This window comes from Pongo abelii, chromosome 19 (assembly GCF_028885655.2).
Source record: "Pongo abelii isolate AG06213 chromosome 19, NHGRI_mPonAbe1-v2.0_pri, whole genome shotgun sequence".
NCBI lineage: Eukaryota > Metazoa > Chordata > Mammalia > Primates > Hominidae > Pongo > Pongo abelii.
In genome coordinates, this window is record NC_072004.2 from 15,590,916 (window position 1) to 15,618,570 (window position 27,655).

The window sequence follows — 27,655 nt, forward strand, 5'->3', positions numbered from 1 at the left end:
TCAACACCACCTGCTAAGGCCAGGGGTTCAGATCCAGCAAGAATGTGTTTCATGACCAATCACTTTCAAGACCATCCATGTTCTCTCTTCATTAGAGAGCACGGAGAAAAAAATTCTCTGTTCATCCCCCAATGTTTTTGTCTTAGGAAAAAAAATGCTTTGTTCATCCCCTCACCCCATGCCAGAATGCAATACTCTTTTTTTTTTTTTTTTTTTTTGAGATGCATGATCTCGGCTTACTGCAACGTCTGCCTCCCGGGTTCAAGCAATTTTCCTGCTTCAGCCTCCCAAGTAGCTGAGGTTACAGGCACCCACCACCATGCCCGGCTAATTTTTTTTTTTTTTTTTTTTTTTAGTAGAGATGGGGTTTCACTATGTTGGTCAGGCTGGTCTCAAACTCCTGACCTCATGATCCGCCGGCCTCGGCCTCCCAAAGTGCTGGGATTACAGGTGCGAGCCACTGTGCCTGGCCCTACAGAGTGCAATACTCTGGAGGAGAAAAAGGTACTTCACCTCCACTGCTGTTAGAAGGCCCTGAGCCCATATCTCATGCTGAGTCAGAATGCAGCCTTCCTCCACCAACCCCATGATACCGTGCGTCATGATGTGGGTGGTGGAGCCCCTACCCTCCACGGACTCTGAATGCCCCACTTTGGGGCCTTCCCCTTTAGAGCTTCAGGACTATCCTTCTTGATGGCCATACTCAGTTGCTCTAGGATGACCCGAGGAGTTAGGTAGGGGGAGCCCACCCATCTCCTCCCCAGTGCCCTTTCCCCCAAGGCAGCCCACTTCCCACTTGCCTTTACCAACTGGGCCATGGCAATGTGCCACACTTTCACCACCCCTCGCTCACAGCTGCTCACAATGTAGGTATCATTAATCCTGGTGGCCAAGATGGGGTCTTTGTGTCTAAACGTCTTCAGGCACTTCCCTGTGTCTACATCCCATACTGGACAGGAGGGAGAGAGAGGAAGAGATGGGAGCGGGGAAAAAGGAGGAAGAGGAAAGGTTACAGTGGAGTTCTGCTCCCCATCACAGAAGCAAAGACTCATCGAGCCCATCAAGTCAGACTCCAGAAGGACTTCCCGTGGCCTAGCACCTCCGCAGAGCAGGCTCACCAACAGCTCATGTGCCCACAGCACAGAGCGCCCTGAATACAGGTGGTTGGGGGAGCCCGCAAACCAGAAGACCTTGGCTATGGCCCTGGAACTTAGCCTTGAGGCCCAAGTGCTAGACAGTTCATCTCCAATCAGCTGATTCCTCAAGCCTGAAAAATGCTTGCTATCGAGTAGATTTCATAAAAATCACGGCATACAGCTTGAGTAGGGGCAGGTAAAATTAAAAAAAAAAAAAAAGAAAATCATGGCATACGTGTAGTGTTGTCATTTTTCCCAGATGGTGTCTTCCTGACCCACACCTTCTATTCCCAAAATAAAAGAAGGTCGTCTACCCTCACTTACATTTTTAAATACTTCTGAATCTGACTTTTCAATTTCATGGAGAAATGGTCACAGCTAGGGGTGGGTTTACTGCTGCTTCAACACAGACTGTGTTAGAGCAACTGCCTGGCATCTTGTAGTGGGGATGAGAGTGGGTGGGTGGGTGGCAGAACAGGGTTTTCTAAAATGAAGAAGTTGATGCTGGACCCAGTGGCTCATGCCTATAATCCCAGCACTTTGGGAGGCCAAGGCGGGTGGATCACAAGGTCAGGAAATTGAGACCAGCCTAGCCAACATGGTGAAACCCTGTCTCTACTAAAAAAAAAACAAAAAGTAGCTGGGCGTGGTGACGCGCGCCTGTAGTCCCAGCTACTCGGGAGGCTGAGGCAGGAGAATCACTTGAACCCAGGAGGCGGAGGTTGCAGTGAGCCAAGATCATGCCACTGCCCTCCAACCTGGCCACAGAGCAAGACTCCATCTCAAAAAAAAAAAAAAAAAAAAAAAAAAGAAAGAACTTGAAAGTGAACTCTATGAATTCAGGAATGAAAACATTAAAGTCTCCTTCAAAGGTGCTCCCCAAAAGCACCTTCTTCCTCAGGCAACAGGACAAGTGGCCTGAGACAAAATATAACAACAACCAGAGTTGACACTTACATGGCACTAACAGCCAGCGACCACTCAAGGCGTGTGACATGCATTAGTTTATCTTCACAAGACAAGTACTATTATTATTCCCCACTCCACAGATGAGGAAACTGAGGCATAGAGAAGTTGGGTTGCCTGCTCAAGTCATGCAGGTGGTGAGTGGCATAGCCGGGATTTGGACCTAGGGAGTCTGGATCCAGAGGCCATGTACTTAATCATTTATGCTAGGTTAGCCCTAACTATGTAAGTATGCTTTCCTTCACTTATATTTTATGTATATATCTTGGCCCATTTATAAAATTACCAATGGGGTTCTTGTGAGGATTAAATAATGTATGTTAAGCATCGGTCACAAAATTGGTACTCAGTAAATGGCAGCTGTTGTTGTTCATGGACTTATTATATTCCCCACTGTGTATTTATCTATCTGCTTCCATTAGGAGACAATGAGCCCTTTGAAGAAATAAAAAGTTGTATCTAAAGGGCAATATCCTATTATTTTTTTTTCTCCTCAGCACCTAGCTCAGTGTGTAGCTTGTTGTAGGTATTCTACAGATAGTTGTTGAATGGATGGATTGATTGATAGATGGAAGGAAGGAGGGATGGGTGGGTGGGTGGATGGATGGATGGATGATAAAGAATAAATGACTGCCTGCCTATAGAAATGAGCAAAACAAAGCATTTTGGTAACCCGCGGGTTGGGGGAAACTTCTTAGAAAATTTAAGGCACTTCTTTCTCACCTTTTACCTGGCAATCTCTTCCTCCAGATACGAGCCTGTTCTTACACAAGTCCATGCAAGTGATAGTCCCCTGGTGACCACCGAAGATTCGTGTGCAAGCCCCACTTTTCAGATCCCAGTATCTGCAGGAATCAGGCCAAAAGAATGTGAGAGTTCCTGAGGGCCCAGAGGATCATACTGCGTAGAACCCCTGTAGATAAGTAGGTAGCTGGGAGGCAGCAGATTCTCATGGTTCAGCTTAGAGTCAGGGGCCTGGATTTGAATCCCAGCTGCAGCACCTATTTGGTGTAACTTTGAGGAAGTTAATTTCTGTGTAAGTTTCCTTTCCTCATTGATAAAATGGAAATAATAATAAGAGTCGTTGGCCAGGCACGGTGGCTCACCCCTGTAATCCCAGCACTTTGGGAGGCCGAGGCGGGCAGATCATGAGGTCAAGAGATTGAGACCATACTGGCCAACATGGTGAAACCCCGTCTCTACTAAAAATACAATTAGCCGGGCGTGATGGTGTGCGCCTGTAGTCCCAGCTACTCGGGAGGCTGAGGCAGGAGAATTGCTTGAATCCGGGAGGCAGAGGTTGCAGCGAGCTGAGATCATGCCACTGCACTCCAGCCTGCCAATAGAGCGAGACTGTCTCAAAAAAAAAAAAAAAAGAGTATTTACATCATAGGGTTTTTGTGAAGAATTAAATGGACTAATACAGTGATTGTCAATCCTGGGTAACTTCTACCCCTAGAGGCCATTTGGAAATATCTGGAGATATTTTTGGTGGGTCAAAAGCAGGGAAGGAGGTGCCACTGGCATCCAGTGTGTAGAATCCAGAGATGCTGTTAAACATCCTACATTGCACAGGGCAGGCCCCACAGTAAAGAACTTCCCAGCCCCAGTGGCAATAGTGCCAAGGTTGAGAAACCCTGCACCCGTGGAGGTAACACTGGAATAGTGACTAACATGTACAAAATGCTTGATCAATGTCAGGTGTTTTTTAGACAGAAGCGTCCTGAATGACCACCAGCCTTAGAATCCATGGCACTGATTCAACGGTACAGCGAATCTTCAAACAAGAGCAACAGAATCCTTTACCAATCACTTAGATCCAAAATATTTATGTACATATAGAGCATATCTAAGAGATAGATGGGAGCAAAGATGAATTATCTGTTTTTTAATAAGAACACTTGCCCAAGGTCTCTCAACTGCCATTGATACTTCCGCTTCAGCTAGGCTGCTTTTGAGACAGGACAAAGCAGAATGCTGAGATAATGGTTCTGGAGCAGGCTGCCTGAAGTCCATTCCCAGGGCCATCACTTACTAGCTGTGTGATTCTGGGCAAATTACTGAACCACCACTTACCTCAGTTTCTTCATCTGTAAACTAAGGATAATAATTGTACTTGCACCTGGGCGTGGTGGCTCACGCCTGTAATCCTAGCACTTTGGGAGGCCGAGGCAAGCAGATCACGAGGTCAGGAGATCGAGACCATCCTGGCTAACATGGTGAAACCCCATCTCTACTAAAAATACAAAACATTAGCCGGGTGTGGTGGCAGGCGCCTGTAGTCCCAGCTACTCGGGAGGCTGAAGCAGGAGAATGGTGTGAACCCAGGAGGCGGAGCTTGCAGTGAGCCAAGATAGCACCACTGCACTCCAGCCTGGGCAACAGAGCGAGACTCCGTCTCAAAAAAAAGAAATTGTACTTACTTCACAGAGTTATTGTGAGGCTTGGCACATAAAAACGATTCGTATGTTTTTGTAGTTTTTTGGATAAGTTAAGCTTTTTCTTCTAATATTCCCAAGGGTTTTGCAGCCTTACCAATGCCTTACCAGTTTCTCAGAGCCTACAATGCAGCCACAGTGCATTGAATGATGGCGCAGTGCTCTGAAAGAAAGCATGTTTTGAATTTCTGTTTCTAGCAATATGGTGGTATATGTCTTCAGGTTGGTTTTTTAAATTTATGCAAGAAAAGGTATTTGATAAATACTTTTAGAAAAATAGGAAAAGAAGGAACTTTCCGGATTTAGTAAAAGGTATAAGCCAAAGTCATAACAGCAAGTATTACGCTCAGTGGAGAAACTGCAGACGCATTCCCTTCCAGAAGGGGAACAAGATGAAGATGCCCACTCTCACTGCTACTGCCTGCCACAGCACTGGAAGGCCTAGGCAAAGTTAGAAGGAAAGAAAAACAAAAGGTGGTATAGGCATTAGAAAAGAAGATAATATATTGTCAGCCGGGCGCGGTGGCTCATGCCTGTAATTCCAGCACTTTGGTAGGCCGAGGTGTGCAGATCACGAGGTCAGAAGATTGAGACCATCCTGGCCAACATAGTGAAACCTCGTCTCTACTAAAATACAAAAAAAATTAGCCGGGCGTGGTGGCGCATGTCTATAGTCCCAGCTACTCGGGAGGCTGAGGCAGGGGAATCCTTTGAATCAGGGAGTCAGAGGTTACAGTGAGCCGAGATCGCGCCACAGCACTCCAGCCTGGCAACAGAGTGAGACTCCATCTCAAAAAAGAAAAATAAATAAATAAATAAATATATATATATATATATATATATATAGTTATTTGCAGTTGATAAGATTGTCTACATAGAAAAACCAATTATTGGCCGAGTGCAGTGGCTCACGCCTGTAACACTTTGGGAGGCCAAGGCGGGCGGATCACGAGGTCAGGAGATCGAGACCATCCTGGCTAGCACGGAGAAACCTTGTCTCTACTAAAAATACAAAAAATTAGCCAGGCACGGTGGTGGTTGCCTATAGTCCCAGCTACTCGGGAGGCTGAGGCAGGAGAATGGCATGATCACGGGAGGCAAAGCTGGCAGTGAGCCGAGATCGTGCCACTGCACTCTAGCCTGGGCGACAGAGCGAGACTCCGTCTCAAAAAAAAAAGAAAAGTGAAAAGTAGAATTTCCCTCCCCATCACATTTTAAAACATTCTCCAAATGCATCCTAAAACAAAACAAACAATTTTCAAGGAGGGAGATTTTGATTAAAAACAGAAAGACAGTGGACTAGATCAGAGAGCTCAGGGACATTCTCATACACATACGGGAAATTTCCATGTGATAAAGATGGCACCACAAATCAATGGAGGAAGTGGCAGGTTATACAGTAGTTGCTGTGGGGGAGAAACTGCTCACTTTATTTAAATATGAATAAATGAAATGGAAACCCTACCTAACACCATGTACAAGGTTGAATTGCAAATAGATTAAAAAACTGAATGCAAAAGATAAAACTGTAATGTTGATGGAAGAAAATATTAGAAAATATCTCTGTGACCTAGAAGAGGGAAGAATCACAGAAATCAGGAAAAAAAAAAAAACCCTGATAAACTGATGTTTTTATTACATTCATATTAAGATTTTTTTTTTTTTTTGAGACTAAGTTTTGCTCTTGTTGCCCAGGCTGGAGTGCAGTGGCACCTCCCAGGTTCAAGCGATTCTCCTGCCTCAGCCTTCCTGAGTAGCTGAGATTACAGGCATGAGCCACCATGCCTGGCTAATTTTGTATTTTTAGTAGAGACGGGGTTTCTCCATGTTGGTCAGGCTGGTCTCAAACTCCCAACCTCAGATGATCAGCCCGCCTCGGCCTCCGTAAGTGCTGGGATTACATGCATGAGCCACCGCGCCTGTCCCATATTGAGAATTTTTGTTCAACAAAATTCATGTAGATACTATGAACGAAGTTAATAGATAGTCCTGGCAAGAGAGAATTCTCTGGCAGATGGCCTTTGGGCTTCATCTGCACCGTTGGCTCTCCTGGGTCTCCAGCCTGCTGGCCCACGATGCAGATTTTGGATTTGCCAGCCACCTTGATCACATAAGTCAATACTTTATAGTAAATCTCCTATGTATATACACATTCTATTGGTTCTGTTTCTCTGGAGACCCTGACAAATACACATATGAAAAGGTGTTCAACTTCATTAGTAATCAGGAAAGTTAAAATTTAAACCCCAATAAAACACAGTGGGTTTTATTTAATACCCATCAGATTGACAAAACTGTTAGATTGACAATATTAAGTGTTGGTGAGAATATATAAGAAGAGATATTCTCATATGCTGCCAATGGGAATGTAAATTAATACAACCACATTGGAAAACAGTTTAGCACTCCTTCCTAGAAATTCCCATACTAAGAATATACCTTTAAAAAACTCGTGCACATGGGCACCAGGGGACACATCCAAGACCCATCTCTGGCAGCATTCTTTGAAATAATTAAAAACTAGAAACAAGGGCCAGGTGTGGTGGCTCTCACCTGTAATCCCAGTACTTTGGGAGGCCAAGGCAGGTGGATCACGAGGTCAGGAGATCGAGACCATCCTGGCTAACATGGGGAAACCCCTTCTCTACTAAAAAATACAAAAAAAAAAATAGCCTGGCGTGGTGGTGGGCGCCTGTAGTCTCAGCTACTTGGGAGGCTGAGGCAGTAGAAAGGTGTGAACCCGGGAGGCGGAGCTTGCAATGAGCCGAGATGGCACCACTGCACTCCAGCCTGGGCGACAGAGTGAGACTCCATCTCAAAAAAAAAAACAAAAAAAAACTAGAAACAATGCAAATGTCCACCAACAGAAAAATAAATAAATGAGTTACGATACAATCATCCAATTTAATACAGTATCTCAGTGAAAATAAGTTAATTACTGCCACGTACATCATATAGGTGAATCTCAAAAACATAGTTCCATGTAAGAATGAAGTACCAACAAATTTTTAAAATATGATTCCTTTTATGTTGAGTTCAAGAACAGGCACAAGTAACTAATACTTTTGGAGAAGTATAAGAAGGAAGCAAAAATGATAAAGAAATGCAAGGGAATCATTAGTATAAAATTAGAATAATATTACCTCTGGTTGGCTGGAGGAAGCAAGAAGAGAAGGGCACAGTGGGAGGGTTAGGGAATGGTGGTATCTTATTTCTTGGACTGAATAATGGACGCACGAGTGTTTGTTATATTGTTTAAAAATATACATACATATGTGGTTTTTTTTGGTTTTTTTTCTTTGAGATGGAGTCTCGCTGTGTCACCCAGTCTGGAGTGCAGTGGCACCATCTAGGCTCACTGCAAGCTCCACCTCCCGGGTTCACACCATTCTCCTGCCTCAGTGTCCCAAGTAGCTGGGACTACAGGCACCCACCACCACGCCCAGCTAATTTTTTGTATTTTGTTTAGTAGAGACGGAGTTTCACCATGTTAGCCAGGATGGTCTTGATCTCCTGACCTCGTGACCTGCCCACCTCGGCCTCCCAAAGTGCTGGGATTACAGGCGTGAGCCACTGCACCTGGCCACATATGTGTTTTTAAAACACTATTTTGCCTCTATAGTCTGTCTCAAACCCATAAAAAACCACGTTCCCCTGAAAGAATCTGTAAGAACAAATGTAAATTATTTCTCCCTCTAAGAATGCTAATAAAGAAAATTTTTCTGATTTGCAGTCATCAATTAGAAAATATATCTGATAACTGTTATAAATCTATCTCATTCAAATTTTAAGCAATATATACATTCCTGACTTTTTCCTTGCCAAAAAAAAAATAAGCTGAAGGTATTCTGGAAGTCAGTATCTTCTAGGATAACTGTTAAGTATAAAAAAAAAGAAGCATGCACACTTCTTCCATGAGCTGCCTCTAGGCCCTAGGTGGGACGGGGATCATGATGCCTTTGGACTCCTCACCTGATACTTAGGTCATAGCTCCCGCTCAGGAGAAAGTTTTCCTCCTCACACAGGAAGAGGGCCCGGACACTCCCAGCATGGCCTCGGAATTCAACGGGTATCGCTTTTACTTGTATGATGTCCAGAAGATGGATCTTTCGATTAGATGACACAGCTATCAGATCTCCCCCGGAATAGTGGATGACTCTGTTTTGATCCCACCTGAGTGCCAGGGGAAAAGGATTATCCATGAAAGAAGAGTCAGTGTCCCTCCTGGGACTGACTTAGCCCCATGACTTTTGCCTACAGCAGTGGTATAAAGGAAAATTCAGGGCCTTTCAATAAGGGAGGCAGCAGAAGGCAAGGTCGAGAGTTAACAGGCCCTGAGGGATCCCCACTCTCATGCGATGACAAAAATCCATTTCCATTAAATTTAAAAACTAAAGACACAATGCAATTTTTAAACAATTCTGTAAATGTATGCTAAATCCCCAAGAGAGAGAATGGAGTATGTGGCATTGCCCAAATTTAATTGATCATAGAAACCTTTTTTCTTGGAAAACATCAGAGGAACACAGTTGGGAAGTCCTGTGCACACTGTATTTCTTTTCTTTTGTTTTTTCCCTTAATCAATATCCAGTGAGCATGTATTAGGTTCAAAGTATTGTGCTAGTAGCTACCACAGGAAATATAAATAATTATCAGATAAGAACCTTACTTACAATGAGCTTATTGTCCCATAAAACTAGGTGAGTTAAATTAATCTTTCAATCATAGGATTATTAGCAAATAGGTAAAGTATGAACAGGATGACCAAATAATGTATTGTCCAGACTGAGAGTTTTTTATTGTGAAAGGGGACACTATTTATTTACTTTTAGAGACAAGTCACCCAGGCTGGAGTACAGGGGCGCAATAATAACTCCCTGTAACCTCCAACTCTTGGCCTCAAGCGATCCTCCTACTTCAGCCTCCCAAAGTTCTGGGATTACAGGCATGAGCCACCACACCCAACCTGGGGACACTATTATTAATGACACTAGGACTGCAGAGTAGAGAGGGATTGTTCCAATAAACAGGGATGTATAGTCACTCTAAATATGAGGAGCTTTGAGACCAACCTGACCAGAGAACGAAACCCCATCTCTACAAAAAAATTCAGAAATTAGCCAGGCGTGGTGGCATGTGCCTATAGTTCCAGCTACTTGGGAGACTGAGGCAGGAGAATCGTTTGAACCCAGGAGGTGGAGGTTACAATGAGCCAAGAGTGCACCACTGCATCCCAGCCTGGATGACAGAATGAGGTTCACTCTGAAAAAAGAAATACGGATAGTATGGTGATAACTGTTCTTTAAAATATATATATATGTGTGTGTGTGTGTGTGTATACATATATTTTTATGTATATATATACATGTACATATGTGTATATGTGTGTATATGTACACACACATATATAAGGAGCAATTCTTGATATTTTTGCCCTTATTCCGTTTGTCATACCTAGAGTTCAACTATTCACCATCTCTTCTAAAGAGCAGTTATCACCATACTATTCATAAAAACTCAACTTTGCCTTTCCCCTATCTTATCTGTTCTGTCTTCCCCATACTGACTGTTCTATTGTCAAGATGCAATTTGTTAATAAGATTCATGGCCAAAAATAAAGTAGAGGTGGACTTTGCAAAACGTTGTGAATATAAAGTGAAGTCCTAGGCCTAAAATATGGCAGAAAGTTGATTATTAAAGGACCTTCTTCTCCTGGCATATTGAAATGATGTCAGAGTATGCAACTATAAATACCATTGTCATATTTACCATGGGAAGATATCTATAGCACTTTGCTGGGCTGGGTTACAGAAATATGTGTAATATAACACCACTTCTACTAAAATATGTGCTAAGTATGCAAAGAAAAGAATTCTAGAAGGGTAGACATCAATATTAATGGTGGTTATTGCTGGGTGACAGACTACAGGAAAACTTTGCCTTTATACGTTTTCTGGCATTTGGAAGATTTTTTCCAATAACCGTATATTATTTCTAAAATTAATAAAACAAAATAAAGATATTTCAAAAAATAAAGATTTTATGTGTGACTTGTGCAAAAGGTTGTTGGTCAACATACCCAAAATTTAGAAAGGGAAAGTGTCCTTTACCCACTGCCAAGAATGGTGCAAAATGAAGCAGCCATTGTCTCCATGGGATCATGTGCAAGTTTAGGGCTGGAGCTTGAGGTGAGGAGAGCTTGCCTTTCCATGTACACAAAGGTCAGGGAAATCCCAAATGTCAATGTGGATAACTCAAGCGTCCCTAGAGACCCAGATTCTGACCCCAGTACCTACGTGTCAGAGAGAATGCGAACATTGTAGGTCCCACAGAAAACATTTCTCTCCTCCATCAGGACCTGCTGCGTTTCCTGGTTCTGGTATGCAGTCCACAGGGTGTACTCATTCTAACAAGGGAATATTTGAAGTTAAATCTCAGTGGTAACTTCAAATACCCACAGTCCCAGAGCCCCTAGGGTCTCCCTGGCAAGGGCACAGGGCTCATGGATTCTTCCTCTGAAGGCTGAGGCTGCTGCTCTGCAGAGAAGGGAGCAGCCAGTGAGCAAGCACCACAGGAAACTATGAGTTAGAAAATGTTGGGTCAAGGTTCTTAATTCTTCTTTCATCTCTTTGATTTTCCGTGTGCCCCGATTCCATGAACTTTCAAGGCTGAATTCCAAATGTCACCAATAACACAACTTCTTCAAAATGAGGTCACAAAGGGTATCCTCACAACATAAAGTCACAGGTGCCCTTTGACCGACCATTTCACAGAAGTCAGAACATCATATGTATATTACATCTACCTGATAGTACAAAGCACAGTCAGGGGATTTTAAGCCACATGTGAAATTACTGAGACACATGGTATGCTATGCATTTGCTTTTTTTTTTAGACAGAGTCTCACTCTGTTGCCAGGCTGGAGTGCAGTGGTGCGATCTCAGCTCACTGCAACCTCTGCCTCCTGGGTTCAAGTGATTCTCCTGCCTCAGCCTCCAGAGTAGCTGAGACTACAAGCGCATGCCACCATGCCCAGCTAATTTTTGTATTTTTAGTAGAGACAGGGTTTTACCATGTTGGCCAGGATGGTCTCGATGTCTTGACCTTTTGATCTGCCAGCCTCGGCCTCCCAAAGAGCTGGGATTACAGGCGTGAGCCACCACGCCCGGCCACTTTTTTTTTTTTTTTAAGACGGAGTTTCAATCTTCTCACCCAGGCTGGAGTGCAATGGCACGATCTTGGCTCACTGCAACCTCTGCCTCCCGGTCTCCTCCCTCAACCTCCTAAGTAGCAGGAATTGCAGGTGATCCGCCTGCCTCAGCCTTCCAAAGTGCTAGGATTACAGGTGTGAGCCACCACGCCCAGCCTGCATTTGCATTTCAAAGTTTTCATACATCTGCAACCTTCATTTGTCCTTGCAGCTGCCTTACAAGGTAGATCACTTGCCCCACGAAATGTTCTCATTATTTTACAGATAAGGTATCTGGGACTCAGGGAAAGGAAATCAATTTTATCAAGTCTTGACAGGGGCGCTTTCATTTGCTTCCCAATCTTTCTTTATTTCCTTCCTGCCTGCCTGCCTGCCTTCATTCTTCCTCCCTCCTTCCCTTCCTCCTTTGCTTCCTCTATCACACACCTTCTGGCATTCCAGACATGCTAAATCCTGGCATAGGTGACTGAACTAGACTCTCAGTTCCATTTATATTCCCTGCCATATTCTATCCTCAAATGGCCAGAAATAACAGTCCCATTAGACTGGCAGGAAGAAAAAGCAGAATATATTTACCTTGAAGGCAAAGAAAAACACAGCATCATGTTTGCACCTGAGAGTCCTCTTGGGGACATCTCTGAAGTCTCCTTCCAAACCTTAGCCTTCTGCTCCATGCCTTTAGACTCTTCCTCAGATGCCCTCTTTCCTCTGCTCCCTCTCCTTCTTAATCTTTAACCATGTAGCAATGCTCACCAAGAAGTCTCTGCCCAGAAGAATCTGCCAACCTGCCTCCCCTCCAGTGTCCAGGGAGTTTTCCATATCCCAGCCTGAATTAAATGATGCTGCCCTGGATTCTCCCAACCCAGGGCAGAATTCATTGGCCCTTGCTCATCTCCTAAGTTTTGTGAGCCCAAGAAGCCACATGGTGGAGTCATTGGGAGGGAAAAGACCTGAGTTTAAATTCCAGCTCTGCCACTGCCCAGCTATGAGACCTTGGGCACTTTCTCACACCATATCCTTCATTTCCACATCCATAAACTAGGAGCAACAACACCTCCTCGATCTATGGTGAAATCAAGTAAATGCTGTATGCAGCGCTATGGGCATCAGGCACACAGTTTACTCTCATGCTATTACCACCCTGAGAAGCACTCGCCTCCACTTTTCCTAGGAGACTCTGTAACTGCTTAGTCTTGCTATTTCATGTGTTCTCCATATGGCTTCACTGCTTCACTTGCTTCTCTGCTTCTCTCCCTTTTCTCTCTCTCTCTCAATCTGTTGTTTTTTTTTTTTTTTTTTTGAAACGGAGTCTCGCTCTCTTGCCCAGGCTGGAATGCAGTGGCGCGATCTCAGCTCACTACAACCTCTGTCTCCTGGGTTCAAGCGATTCTTCTGCCTCAGCCTCCAGGGTAGCTGGGATTATAGGCATGCACCACCATGCCTGGCTAATTTTCTATATTTTTAGTAGAGACAGGGTTTTGTCACGTTGGCCTTGAACTCCTGACCTCAGGTGATCCGCCTGCCTCAGCCTCCCAAAGTGCTGGGATTACAGGCATGAGCCACTGCGCCTGGCCCCTTTTCTTAAATTATACGTGTAAGAATTAAAGAAAGAGGAGAGAAACACGAAGGGTGGCTTGACAGCCAACAGGTTTATTTCAAATCTGGGAGGGAATTCTGACCGAGTTACGTCAGAAACTGCACTCTCTTACAGACCAAGAGTCTTTAAGGATTCAGGGTGGGAGAGTTTATCAGATGCTTGAACTGCTTCTGTGTCTCTTTGTTGTGCTTGTCTGGGAGGGAGAGTTGTGTGTCTGTCCCCATACATCTTTCTGCAGCTGCAGGCATACCCCTGAGTCTGCTTTAGCTTCCCTATCTTAGTGCACTTGAATGGAAAGGAATGTGCTCATGACGGCCCACTGTTTTACTGGGGTCCATTGTATGAGGGTGAAGTTTGGCAGTTACCCAAGAGACTTTCTCCCCACCTCCCTCTGTGCCCGAGATGTCTTTTTTTTCTTTTTATTATTATTATTATTATTATTATACTTTAGGCTCTATGGTACATGTGCGCAACGTGCAGGTAAGTTACATATGTATACATGTGCCATGCTGGTGCGCTGCACCCACCAACTCGTCATCTAGCATTAGGTATATCTCCCAATGCTATCCCTCCCCCCTCCCCCCACCCCACAACAGTCCCTGAAGTGTGATGTTCCCCTTCCTGTGTCCATGTGTTCTCATTGTTCAATTCCCACCTATGAGTGAGAATATGCGGTGTTTGGTTTTTTGTTCTTGCGATAGTTTACTGAGAATGATGATTTCCAATTTCATCCATGTCCCTACAAAGGACATGAACTCATCATTTTTTATGGCTGCATAGTATTCCATGGTGTATATGTGCCACATTTTCTTAATCCAGTCTATCATTGTTGGACATTTGGGTTGGTTCCAAGTCTCTGCTATTGTGAATAATGCTGCAATAAACATACGTGTGCATGTGTCTTTATAGCAGCATGATTTATAGTCCTTTGGGTATATACCCAGTAATGGAATGGCTGGGTCAAATGGTATTTCTAGTTCTAGATCCCTGAGGAATTGCCACACTGACTTCCACAAGGGTTGAACTAGTTTACAGTCCCACCAACAGTGTAAAAGTGTTCCTATTTCTCCACATCCTCTCCAGCACCAGAGCCGTCAGAAATAATGCCACATATCTACAACTATCTGATCTTTGACAAACCTGACAAAAACAAGAAATGGGGAAAGGATTCCCTATTTAATAAATGGTGCTGGGAAAACTGGCTAGCCATATGCAGAAAGCTGAAACTGGATCCCTTCCTTACACCTTATGCAAAAATCAATTCAAGATGGATTAAAGACTTAAATGTTAGACCTAAAACCATAAAAACCCTAGAAGAAAACCTAGGCATTACCATTCAGGACATAGGCATGGGCAAGGACTTCATGTCTAAAACACCAAAAGCAATGGCAACAAAAGCCAAAATTGACAAATGGGATCTAATTAAACTAAAGAGCTTCTGCACAGCAAAGGAAACTACCATCAGAGTGAACAGGCAACCTACAAAATGGGAGAAAATTTTCGCAACCTACTCATCTGACAAAGGGCTAATATCCAGAATCTAAAATGAACTCCAACAAATTTACAAGAAAAAAACAAACAACCCCATCAAAAAGTGGGCGAAGGACATGAACAGACACTTCTCAAAAGAAGACATTTATGCAGCCAAAAAACACATGAAAAAATGCTCACCATCACTGGCCATCAGAGAAATGCAAATCAAAACCACAATGAGATACCATCTCACACCAGTTAGAATGGCAATCATTAAAAAGTCAGAGATGTCTTATCAGGGTTTTACTGTCTGTTCTTTCTGGCTGCTTGTAGTTAGATTTCTTTGAAATGCATGAGACTAGAAAGGGACCTGGAACTTAAAGTGGCAGTGTTTGTCTGAGATGACGGTGCTCCAGTTCTGTCAATACATTCCTAGAATGTCAAACATTGGCTGGGTAGTCCTTCTGTTGGGCCATTACTGACTGCATCACCCAAGGGAGAAGGGTGTTCTTTGTGTTATACTTAAAAGAGCAACAGACTTGAAAACAAAAGCAGGTCCACGTTCAAATGAATGCCTCTTTCACTCAGCTGGCTGGGAGAGCTTGACCTCTCTGCGCCTCAGTTTCTTTATCTATAAAATGGGTGAAGGGACCAGCTCAGAAATGAATAATTGCAGGTCAGATGAAATCCAGAAATGTGTTTTCTTTTCTTTTCTTTTCTTTTTTTTTTTTTTTTTTGAGACAGAGTCTTGCACTGTCGCCCAGGCTGGAGCGCAGTGGCGCGATCTCAGCTCACTGCAAGCTCTGCCTCCCGGGTTCACGCCATTCTCCTGCCTCACCCTCCCAAGTAGCTGGGACTACACGTGCCCACCACCATGCCCAGCTAATTTTTTGTATTTTTAGTAGAGACAGGGTTTCACTATGTTGGCCAGGCTGGTCTCAAACTCCTGACCTCGTCATCCGCCTGCCTCGGCCTCCCAAAGTGCTGAGATTACAGGCGTGAGCCACCACGCCTGGCCCAGAAATGTGTTTTCTTTGGCCCATGTAGTTTTTAAAATTGCTTTTAAATGGTTGCCAGCATTTAATAAAAGCAAGAGATTTCACAAAATACGTCAGGTTTCTATCTTCTAAGGCTTAGACGGTCTAGCAGGTCAGGGGCCTCAAGACAATCTCTCAAGGCAATAATTAGCCAGAACTGAGCAGCAGCTGACCCTTCAGATGCATGTGAACTGTTCAGTACATGACAGCCACACTGTCCGCTACTGCCCACACCACCCGTCTCCTCCTTTGTGTCACCTGCCTGGCCCCTACAGGTCATATGAGCTAGATGCTCTCTCTGGATGCTTCTGTTTCTCAAATTCTAATTTAACATAGCTTCCTTATGGGAAGCGACAGTCAAACCATCCCTTATTAACTATCCTTTTGGGGCCAATTGAATAGACTTCAAAATAGACTTTAAGCAGAGAGGAGGGGGCAGAAATCTAATGGTTTTAGGAATATCAACCATGCCTTGATAGGCAAAGCAAAGAGTTCGAAGAGTCTTCTGTTCACTCTTCATTATTGCCCAAGAACTAGTGGAGAGGGCTACATTTAATTAACTCTCCCCTTCCATCCTAGAGCCAGAATAAACCTGGAAGTGAGGGATGAGGGAGCTGAATTCATCTAGGCCCTAGGCATTCTGGAACCAGCCCTGGCCCTCCCTTCGGGTCCTCCTCAAATTCCTGAGCAGCAGATGCTGGAGCCTCCAGAGGCATGGGCTGATGGGGTTGCTCCTGGCCTCTGAACTTGCCACTAAATGACCTGGTGCCATGGACACAGAACACAGCCATGGGCTTTGAAGTAAGGAAGAGGACAACGCTGAGAGGACAACCAAATCAATTCACCCATCCAACGGATGTGTAAAGCAAGGCTTAAGAAGAGGAAGTGTCGGGCTCGGCGCGGTGGCTCATGCCTGTAATCCCAGCACTTTGGGAGGCTGAGGCGGGTGGATCACGAGGTCAGGAGATCGAGACCATCCTGGCTAACACGGTGAAACCCCGTCTCTACTAAAAATACAAAAAAAAAAGTTAGCCAGGCCTGGTGGCACGCACCTGTAATCCCAGCTACTCGGGAGGCTGGGGCAGGAGAATGGCATGAACCTGGGAGGTAGAGCTTGCAGTGAGCCAAGATTGTGCCACTGCACTCCAGCTTGGGTGACATAGCGAGACTCCATCTCATAAAAAAAAAAAAAAAAAAAAAAAAAGAGGAAGTGTCTTGCAAGTCAGTAGCAACACAGAACTCTGGTCTTCCTTAAGGAGTGTTACCTGCTGTGATCCTCTGTCCTCACTCCAGGGCTGAGTCTGGACCTCAGCCTTCAATGGCCAATTAGAATGAGACGCTCACAGCTACTTGCCCAGATGCTGTTGGAACCCACCTTCGTTCTCAGCTCCCACTTTGGATGTTTCACACGCATGCGCTTCCCGTCATCTACCATTTTAGGAACTGGGATAGAAACCTTATTGGCATAATTAGGATCAATTCCTCTTGTGTAGGACCCCTGGAAAAAGACAAAAATAAAAACAGAAAATGGCTACTCTTGGCTCCAACTCTGCAGGAGGAAGGGAAAAACTAATTCTTGGCAAAATCTGAAGGATGGGTAAGCCCTGGCTGTGGTAGGCAGGCCCAGTTCTGGCCAGTTCCTCTGGCAGAGTGTGCAGATCGAATGGAGGAGAAAAATAAACACCAAATGCCACAGGGGGACCAGCAAAGATGGTCAGACTATCGCCAGCCTCACCATAGCTTCTGCTTCTCATCCTCTGTTCTCTCTGCTGGGAGAAAAAAAAAAAAAAAAAATCCAAGTTACCAAAATCCATGGTTTAGGGTGAGACTTCTGGCAAGAAACTGAGAAGTAAAAATGCTGGAGAAGATTGCCATTGGGGAAAATTTCATTTTAACTTAAAAAAATACTTTGCAGCCTTATAAACATCTGTGCTCCATATGAGGCTGATGCAGAAACACATTTATGGCTTTCTTGCTGGATAAGCTGCGCTATAACTCCCTGGGGGCTGGGGGTTCTCTGCTTTGTGAGGTGTTGGAAAGGCTCTGTCTCTCTGCTCCTGAGCGGTCTCTATCCCTATTGTCCTTTTAAGATGCACTGACAATGAGAAAGTACTCAGTTATCAACAGGAGTCTGGACCAAAACGAAGGGACCCATGAAGTCTAAAAGGCCACAAATGTAGAGCAGGAGGCCAGCTAAGGGTTTACTGAAAGGTCCACAGTTACAACAGCCTCAACACGAAAATGAAGCTGGTCTCAGACATTCCCCTTTCAGACTTGCAGGAAGTACCTGCAAGAAGGTAATCTGGTTCTGAATGAAGCCGTGCACTGACAAGTCCATCTTGACCTGTTGAGCCATGGCGGCCCAGTGCTGGCTCACAGAGGCGCACTTGTTCAGGGTGTGTTTATCCAGCATTCCTGGAAAAAACAAAAAAAAGATAGACCCAGAAACCCCAGAACTGGGCCAAGAGGGGAGGTGTCTGGGAAATCCCGTTATATACCCCAGCATACTTAGAATGTACTTGGAGAGGTGGATGGGCAGGTAACGGATGAAGTCTCGGTATTTGCTGAACCCAGAAGACAGGTCTCTGATGTCATCCAGGTCAACCAATAGATTGCAGGGATCGTACCCTGGCTTGGTTATGTCTCCTTTTCCAGAAAACAGCGTATTCATTTCGGAAATACACCGGAGTGAATTCCTCCATGGTTCCTCTAGAGTGAAGCCAGAGAAAGGTACGTGGTTGAGTTGGCTCTGTAGAAACTCCAGGCCAAGAACAAGTCCTCACCAAAAGCTCTCCCACAAAGTAAACCTCCTCAGATTCTACCCTTAGGCCACTAGATTTTTGTAATTTCTTCTGCCACTTAAGAATAGAATCTTTTTTTTTTTTTTTGAGACAGAGTCTCGCTCTGTTGCCCAGACTCAAGTGCAATGATGCCATCTCGGCTCACTGAAAGCTCCGCCTCCCAGGTTCACGCCATTCTCCTGCCTCAGCCTCCCAAGTAGCTGGGACTACAGGCGCCCACCACCACGCCTGGCTAATTTTTTGTAATTTTTTTTTGAGTAGAGATGGGGTTTCACCGTGTTAGCCAGGATGGTCTCGATCTCCTGACCTCATGATCTGCCGGCCTTGGCCTCCCAAGGTGCTGGGATTACAGGCTTGAGCCACCGCATCCGGCCAAGAATAGAATCTTTTGACCCAAATATACATGTACTTTTCAGCTTTTTCAGCCCAAGGAGAAGTCTAGAGTATCAGAGTCTAAAATGACATTGTGCCTGGAATTTTCTTAAAAATACTCCAACAAGAAAAAATGTTAAACAACTTAAGAAAGGGGGGGAAATGAATGGAATAAAATTGGTAAAATGTTGATAACTGTTGAAGCCAGTGCTATGTGGGTGGGTGGTTATCATATTGTTCTACATACTTTTGAAATTTGAAATTTTCCGTAAAAAAGTGTTTTGGAATCTATGCCTTGTATTTCCTATGATATTGTGTTTCCGATGATATTTCATGTATATGTCTTGCTTCAAGATACAACTTAGGAGTGCCTTAAGATGGGGAACCAAATTCCCCATTAATTTTGTTCCCTCCTCAAGATTGAATCCAATACTGCAAAAATAGCTATTGGTGGGTTTAATTCTAGAGCTGGCCACCATGCCAGAGCCCAGGGACTAGATGATGGATTGTGGCCGGGAGCAGAGAAAGACTCCAAAGGAAATCATTGATAATTTCCTTTCTGATCTCTATTTTCAGATGTGTCTTGTGGGCAGTGCAGTTGAGAGGTGAAAATATGGGTTTGGGGGCCATACTGATCAATTCTAATCCTTGCTCCTCCCCTTACCAGCTGTGAGAATTAGATGGGGAAGTAAATGTCAAAGAGTCCAGCACATTGTAAATGCTAAACGAATGTGAGTTCCTCAAATCTGCCATCCCCAGATGTTGCCATCCCCAGCCCCTCCAGTTCCACTGGGTCTTCCCAATCTCAAATTGGTTGCATATTGGCTTTTTTTTTTTTTTGAGACAGTCTCGCTCTGTCGTCCAGGCTGGAGTGCAGTGGTGTGATCTTGGCTCACTGCAAGCTCCGCCTCCCAGGTTCATGCCCTTCTCCTGCCTCAGCTTCCCGAGTAGCTGGGACTACAGGTGCCTGCCACCGCGCCCAGCTAAATTTTTTGTAGTTTTAGTAGAGACGGAGTTTCACCGTGTTAGCCAGGATGGTCTCGATCTCCTGACCTCATGATCTGCTTGCCTCAGCCTCCCAAAGTGCTGGGATTACAGGCGTGAGCCACCGCACCTGGCCCATATTGGCTTTCTTGCTGAAAGTTGACTTACCAGGGTTAGATGCTGCCCCAAGCAAGTGTGCATTTTCTGGGGCTTTGGACAAAGGAAGGGATGTGTACTGAGTTTTGGCTGTCCAATAGACTTGTGAAGTCGCAGACTTGGAGCTGTGGTCTTTCTCAGGGGAAAAACACACATCTCTGATGTCTTGATTGAGCCCTGAAACACAGAAGACCAAGACAAGGTTGCTGTTGAAGCAGGTGTGTTGAGGAAAATGAGGTGGAGAGAAACTTTTTCATTTTTTCTTCCTTCTTTTAAAGATGTACAGAATGGACCAGAGCAGTTATGTCTGTTTTTATCTGGGGCCTCCAAACTTCTATGCAAAAATCTCAGAAAGCTTCCTGTTAGCTTTTCAGCACACCCCCACTGTAAAATTTCTTGAGTTGTTTATACAAGCAGAGAGAGAGAGAGAGTCGAGGTCAGGAATTGCAACACGGAATGCTCTTCGGAAGCTCAAGCTGAATTTTCTTCAATGATAGAAATAACCACTCTCAAGTCAAAATAGAACATTTAACTTTTTTTTGGTTTGTTTGTTTTTGGTTTTTGAGACCGAGTTTTGCTCTTATTGCCCAGGGTGGAGTGCAATGGCGCCGTCTTGGCTCACTGCAACCTCCGCCTCCTGGGTTCAAGTGATTCTCCTGCCTCAGCCTCCCAAGTAGCTGGGATTACAAGCGCATGACACCTGGCTATTTTTTGTATTTTTAGTAGAGATGGGGTTTCGCCATGTTGGCCAGGCTTGTCTCGAACTCCTGACCCCAGGTGATCCACCCGCCTCGGCCTCCAAATGTGCTGGGATTACAAGCGTGAGCCACTGCGCCCAGCCAGAACATTTAATTTTTTAGGAGAGAATCTGCTCTAAGAAAAGAGAAGGTTGTTGGCCCGGCGTGGTGGCTCATGCCTGTAATCCCAGCACTTCGGGAGGCTGAGGCAGGCGGATCACAAGGTCAGGAGATCAAGACCATCCGGGCTAACACGGTGAAACTCCATCTCTACTAAAAATACAAAAAAATTAGCCAGGCATGTTGGCAGGCACCTGTAGTCCCAGCTACTCGGGAGGCTGAGGCAGGAGAATGGCGTGAACCCGGGAGGCGGAGCTTGCAGCAGTGAGCAGAGATCAGGCCACTGCACTCCAGCCTGGGCGACAGAGTGAGACTCTGTCTCAAAAAAAAAAGAAGGTTGCCACAACCTGTAATAGGACTTAATAGAACTCCAGTGTAAACAGCCCATTCCTATGGTGTGGGATGAAGCTTTTGGAAGAGCACTGCAGAGCATCGCATCTGTGTGTACAAGCCAGGCCTTCCGCTGCTGGCAGCACTCACTCCAGAGTGGAAGGGGCCCAGGAGGGGATCCTGGTTTTCAGCCCACGTGGTGGATGACCTAAGCAAAGTCATTCAGATGCCCTGGACTTTGGTCTCCTTATGTAAATATTAAGGATCAACCAGTCGGTCAATCTCCAGTCTAACTTACTGTTTTTGACACCCTAGGATTCACTGTGTCTTCATTCTATATTATCATTCTTCTATACCCCTGACACACCAAATAAATCAAGTGACATATATTGTGATCTAATTGTGTCCTAGGCCATCCAGCTTTAAAATTCTTTTGGATTCCACTAGTCTACAAATACGACCACCTGTCAGGTCGCACTGGTGACAGGAATTACACATCTTCAAGAGCTAAAACTCCAAAACGCCTCCATGTGACCACCCCCTCCCAGCTTTCTCCCACCTCTGCTTAAATCTGAGCTTCCCCACGTTGGACCTTCCACTCCCGGACCCCTCCAAAACTCAATTATCTTGCCTCCTGATACAGTTTGGATATTTGTCCCCTCTAAATCTCATGTTGAAATGTGACCCCCAATGCTGGAAGTGAGGCCTGATGCGAGGTTTTTGGGTCATGGGGGCAGGTTCCTCATGAATGGCTTGGTGCCCTTCCCACAGTAATGAGTGAATTCTCGCTCTATTAATATAGTTCGAGCAAGAGCTGGCTGTTTAAAAGAAACTGACACCCCTCCCCTTCTCTTGCTACTTCTCTTGCCTCATGATACGTTGATTTCCCTTGCACTCCACCATAAGTGGAAGCTTCCTGAAGCCCTCACCAGAAAGAGATGCTGGTGCCATGCTTCTGGCACAGTCTTCAGAACTGCGAGCCAAATAAAACTCTTTTCCTTAGAAATTTCCTTATAAATTACTTAGCCTCAGGTATTCCTTTATAGCAAAGCAAAACAGACACCACCCTTATTGTTTCTTCTGCTTCCCTGAACTATCTGGCCAAACACTTCCAAGATTCTCCAACACCCTAGGCCTGTGATTCTCAAAGAGAGATCCCCAGACCAGCAACATCAGCACTAGCTGGAAACTTGTTAGAAATACAGAATCCCTGGTCAAGTGCAGTGGCTCACGCCCGTAATCCCAGCACTTTGGGAGGCCGAGGCAGGCGGATCACGAGGTCAGGAGTCTGAGACCAGCCTGGCCAGCATGGTGAAACCCCGTCTCTACTAAAAAATACCAAAAAATTAGGGCATGGTGGCGTGCGCCTGTAGTCCCAGCTACTTGGGAGGCTGAGGCAGGAGAATTGCTTGAACCCGGGAGGTGGAGGTTTCAGTGAACCAAGATCGCACCACTGCACTCCAGCCTGGGTGACAGAGCGAGACTCCATCTCAGAAAAAAAGAAAAGAAGTACAGAATCCTGGGCCCACCTCAGACCTGCTGAGTCTGAAGTTCTGGGGGAGGAGCTTGTTTTAACAGGTCCTGCTGGAGATCCTGATACAAGCCACAGCTGGAGAACTACCACCCTAGACTTATTTGGCCCTTAAGCCATCTCCAGCCTTGGAGAAACTCTACTTTAAGGTTTGATTTCATGGATGAGCAAGGAGCATGGTAGAGTGAATGAAAAAAAAAACCCTAAGTTTTGACTTCTTGGTCTGGTTTCTGTGCAGGGCAGCTGAAGAGAAAAACAAAAGCTTCCCCTTACAACCCTCTCAAGCCCAGTCCAATCCCTAAAGAAGGAACAACACCAGCATTAAGGGGTCAGGGGCAGGGACCAGCCATTTCTGGGCCTATGAGATGCAGAAATCCATGATAAATGCTTGTGAGTTAAAAGTTGTGTACTTCCTCCTGCATTGATCATTTTCAAGAAGGAAGTTACATTCAGTCATTTCTCCTTTGGTAAACAGGATCGGGTGTCAGGACAAGGTGCCAGTTCAAAAAACCTATGCTGCATTCTGTGCAATCTCTGTCTACCTATGTTGTCTACAACTGCAGTTCCTTACAGATTTCTGAAGCCTTGCCTTCTGGTCTTCGGGGGCCCTCTAGTCTCTGCCTGTGGCCTTGTTTACCTGAGATATTGTTCTCCTCTCTCAGAAACAGGACTCTGATCACATTGGCAGCAGTGAGCAGTAATTTGGGGTTGCACATCTGCAGCAGTAACAGAGTATAATTTGCCTTGGTCCACTGGGTGCTGTTCGCAAACCAGTACAAGATCTCTTTCATCTTCTGTTCTACTGTTTCATCCAACATTTGGTTCAAGGAGGACTTCACAACTTTCCCCTCTTTCTTGCTGAGGTCGATCCGGGACCTGCTATAGATAAAATCCTTTCCCTGTGTGGTCTGAAGGATATTTTGGAAATAGTGTAACAAATACAAGCTATTTAACTGCTTCAGAATGCCAACTAGAAACCTCCTCTGTGATATGTCATTGATCCTGCAGAACCACTCTTTGGTAGAGAAGATCTTCCAGGCTAAGACACACGTCTCACACTTCTGGCATAGAGGGATGGAATCAGTTCCCTTCTCACAATGAAAATAGGGGGCATTCTTGAGCCTTGATTCCAGGTTTTCCATGATCCTGAGATAATCAGTTCATTTTAGCCCTGCCCACTTGCAACGGCAACGCAACGCCAGGAAGCACTAGAGGAATGGGGGGGAAATGAATAAATACCCTAGTTGCGCCTTTTCTATTACAAATGTCTCCCAGAGCAAAAGTAAATGGCTGCCATGGATGGAAAGCGTATCTCTCTCAGAAACTGCCAGTAGAAGACTGGCTTTTCGTACAGACCTCCTTGGAAACATGGCTTTACCGTAAATCTCCTAAACCTGGCACTGCTTTAATGTGAAGGCAGTTGCTGTATATTCTGAAAGAGCTGGTCATCTCATTTCTAGAACAACAAGAATACTGTTAGTCAAATTTAAGTCATATGTGGACTATTACTGGTATTGTGCTTTAATTATTGTTGTTATATATGGCTTCTGAATATTCATGAATATAAAATAAGATGCAAACTTCTTATGTTTATATCTGTTCAGTTACAAAGTGGCTATCCCAATGATGCTAAATATGTTTATATTCATTTTCTTAAGTCATCATCAAAGTAAAACCAGAAATGTTTAATGTAAATTTAAGTTATTTAACTGCTTCAGAATACTAAGCAGAAATCTCACTGTAGTCAAAGTGCCCAGGCAAAACATATTGGGCAGCTCACAGAAAGAGTTTCAAAGTCATGCTGAGATAATTCTCCTACTACAGGTAAGACTAGGTTCAAACATTGACTCTGGTACTTAGGAGCTATATGGTCTTGATCAAGCAACCTGTCCTCTCTGAGCCTCAGTGTCTCCATCCTAGTTATGAGGATGGAGAAGATAAAGGTGGATAATAAAAATGATAACTACCTTCTAGGATTGCATTAAATATATGAGATCAGTTGTTGCTGCTATTGTTACTGTTACTAAGTATTATTACCCTAGATAAAATCAAAAGGTTTGCAATGTTGTGTGCCTTTCTAATGCCCATGTTGAAAGACCAGGCACAACCAGAGAAAGGTAATGGAGTCCATCGCTGGGGTTTGGTTGGCAATGGCAGTCACATATTAGGGTCAGAATGGGGAATAGGAATCAGGTTTAAGAATGAGATCGGTTCTCACAGCTCAACCTCTTCTGTCTGAAGAGGAATCTGGAGAAAAGGCGTGAGTAGATTAATATTTAATTAATCGGGAAGGCCAGACAAAGGAGGATGGCAAAGAGAAGGGAGGCCCGAAGCAGACTCTTTGGATCTGTAAGGCGGGCACATTACCCTAAGAAGTGCTGCAAGCTAAAAGTAGCTTTTTTTTTTTCTTAATTAACCTGTTTATTTATAATTGACACATTATAAATAGCTTGTTTTTAAAGATTTAAATAAATTAGGATTTTAATCTATGAGGCTCACATTCTTCAAGGAAGCATTTTTTTTTTTTTGGTGCAGAGTCTCCCTCTATACCCCAGGCTGGAGGGCAGTGGCAGCATCTCGGCTCACTGCAACCTCTGCTTCCCAGGTTAAAGTGATTCTCCTGCCTCAGCCTCCCGAGTAGCTGGGATTACAGGCATGGGCCACCATGCCCAGATGATTTTTATATTTTTAGTAGAGACGAGGTTTTGCCATGTTGGCCAGGCTGGTCTTAAACTCCTGACCTCAAGTGATCCGTCTGCCTCAGCCTCCCAAAGTGCTGGGATTACAGCGTGAGCCACCGCCCCTGGCCAAGGAAGCAGTTTTAATCACCCAACTCAGTCTTTATTTCACATTTCAGGGCCACAAACTTGGGAGTCAGAGAGAGAGACTAGGTTTCAGACATTAGTCGTATCCCCTCTCCCTCAACACTGCACACACATGGTTCTCCTCAAACACCTGTGGACCATAGTATGTTGTTGCCCCTCGGTACCTCCTTTTCTAACAGCTTCTTTGAGAAGATGACAACGGGCTGCCTCCTGAGAACAGAGGGACAAGGGGTGCTCCAGAGCGAGTGAGTGCGAGAGGGCAGTGCCTCACTGCCTTCCTTCCTGCCTCCTGCTGGCCTGCACCTTTCAGAGGTTGGGCCATACACCCGACTTTGGGGGGAAGTTGAAGCCATTTGGGATCTGATGTTACAGTTAAAAATGTGGCCTTAGGCCAGGCGCGGTGGCTCATGCCTGTAATCCCAGCACTTTGGAAGGCCAAGGCAGGCGGATCACGAGGTCGGGAGATCGAGACCATCCTGGCTAACACGGTGAAACCCTGTCTCTACTAAAAAAAAAAATACAAAAAATTAGCCTGGCGTGGTGGCAGGCACCTGTAGTCCCAGCTACTCGGGAGGCTGAGGCAAGAGAATGGCGTGAACCCAGGAGGCGGAGCTTGCAGTGAGCCACTGCACTCCAGCCTGGGCAACAGAGCGAGACTCTGTCTCAAAAAAAAAAAAAAAAAAATGTGGCCTTGGCACAGGGCAGGACAGATGGGCCAGATGGGATAGGCCAATGCGGGGACATGGCGCCAGTGGTACTCACAGAGGCAGGTGGGCAAATAGGCCTCATCAGACTGACTCACAGGAGTCCAGTCGGGGAGAGCACTTCTCTGAGGAAGGCTATAGGATAAGAAGGACATCTGAGACCTCTCAAGTATTCAGGCTACGAGCAGCCTGGAGGCTTCATGACAGTCCCTTATCTTTCCTTTCTGCCCTGTTTTATTCATGATCCCGATAAAACCTCCTCAGCACACAACCCTAAATCTGCACTTGCTTTTCCTGCCCTCCCACATAGTATGGAGAAGCTTGGAAGGTGCAGCCGCTGCTGGGCCGGATAGAGGACAATGTGTCACACCCATCCGGCTCTGATGTCACACTTGACACTGCACCAGAGGACCTCAGCCTCTGCTGGCTCCAGCCCAGCCCCTCTGCCTTCCCCTACTGCCACCTGGCCTGGCCAGCCAGCAGGGACTCAGGAAAGCACACAGGTTTCCTGAGTAGGAGGGCAAGGAATGAACTGGGCTCTGCCACACAGCAGCTTCATAAGCCTGAATAATTCACTTGCTAGTCTCAGCCTGCTCCTCTTCCATAAAATAGAGACCACAGTCCTACCTAGCTCATAGGTGGCTGTTGGGGTCAAATGAGTAGACTTTTACACCATGTGAGGAGCTAACAAGTATTATTAGTATCATTAGGGAGTGTGGAAAAAGTGTGATATCTCTCATCTGTCCCCTTCCCATCATGTGGTATTACACTTGTTGAAAGTTGAATTTTGAAAAGCTTGGCCGGGCGCGGTGGCTCACGCTTGTAATCCCAGCACTTTGGGAGGCCGAGGTGGGCGGCTCACGAGGTCAGGAGATCGAGACCATCCTGGCTAACACGGTGAAACCTCGTCTCTACTAAAAAATACAAAAACTTAGCTGGGAGTGGTGGTGGGTGCCTGTAGTCCCAGCTACTCGGGAGGCTGAGGCAGGAGAATGGCGAGAACCCAGGAGGCGGAGCTTGCGGAGAGCCGAGATAGCGCCACTGCATTCCAGCCTGGGCGACAGAGTGAGACTCCGTCTCAAAAAAAAAATTAAAAAAAAATTTAAAAAGCTTTTGTTCATGAGAAACCAGCGCATGCACATATATACACAACTTCTTTCAGGTAATCATCAGGGTCACTACTTAAGTTATTAATGTGGGGGAAGGGTTTTTCACCTACAATGATTGACCACTGCTAT

General features: G+C 45.1%; 1 protein-coding gene across 8 annotated transcripts in view; it reads right to left on the reverse strand.

Annotated features, from left to right (window-relative positions):
• FBXW10B (F-box and WD repeat domain containing 10B) overlaps window positions 1–24,269 on the reverse strand; it is a 35,876-nt gene extending 11,607 nt beyond the window's left edge. For 3 of the 8 annotated variants that reach the window (XM_054536233.2, XM_054536232.2, XM_009251319.4), the window contains exons 1-9: window positions 23,526–24,269; window positions 20,183–20,347; window positions 18,366–18,566; window positions 18,145–18,272; window positions 17,233–17,355; window positions 10,837–10,946; window positions 8,513–8,713; window positions 2,826–2,947; window positions 801–949 (exon numbers count right to left, since the gene is read on the reverse strand). In XM_054536233.2, coding sequence (XP_054392208.2) covers window positions 801–949; window positions 2,826–2,947; window positions 8,513–8,713; window positions 10,837–10,946; window positions 17,233–17,355; window positions 18,145–18,272; window positions 18,366–18,566; window positions 20,183–20,347; window positions 23,526–24,030 — 1,704 coding nt within the window. In that variant the 5' untranslated portion in view covers window positions 24,031–24,269. Of the gene's footprint in view, window positions 1–800; window positions 950–2,825; window positions 2,948–8,512; window positions 8,714–10,836; window positions 10,947–17,232; window positions 17,356–18,144; window positions 18,567–20,182; window positions 20,348–23,525 lie in introns of all 8 variants that reach the window. The other 5 variants (XM_054536231.2, XM_054536230.2, XM_024235666.3 and 2 more) reach the window with 3 other exon arrangements.
• Between the last annotated feature and the right edge of the window lie 3,386 nt (window positions 24,270–27,655).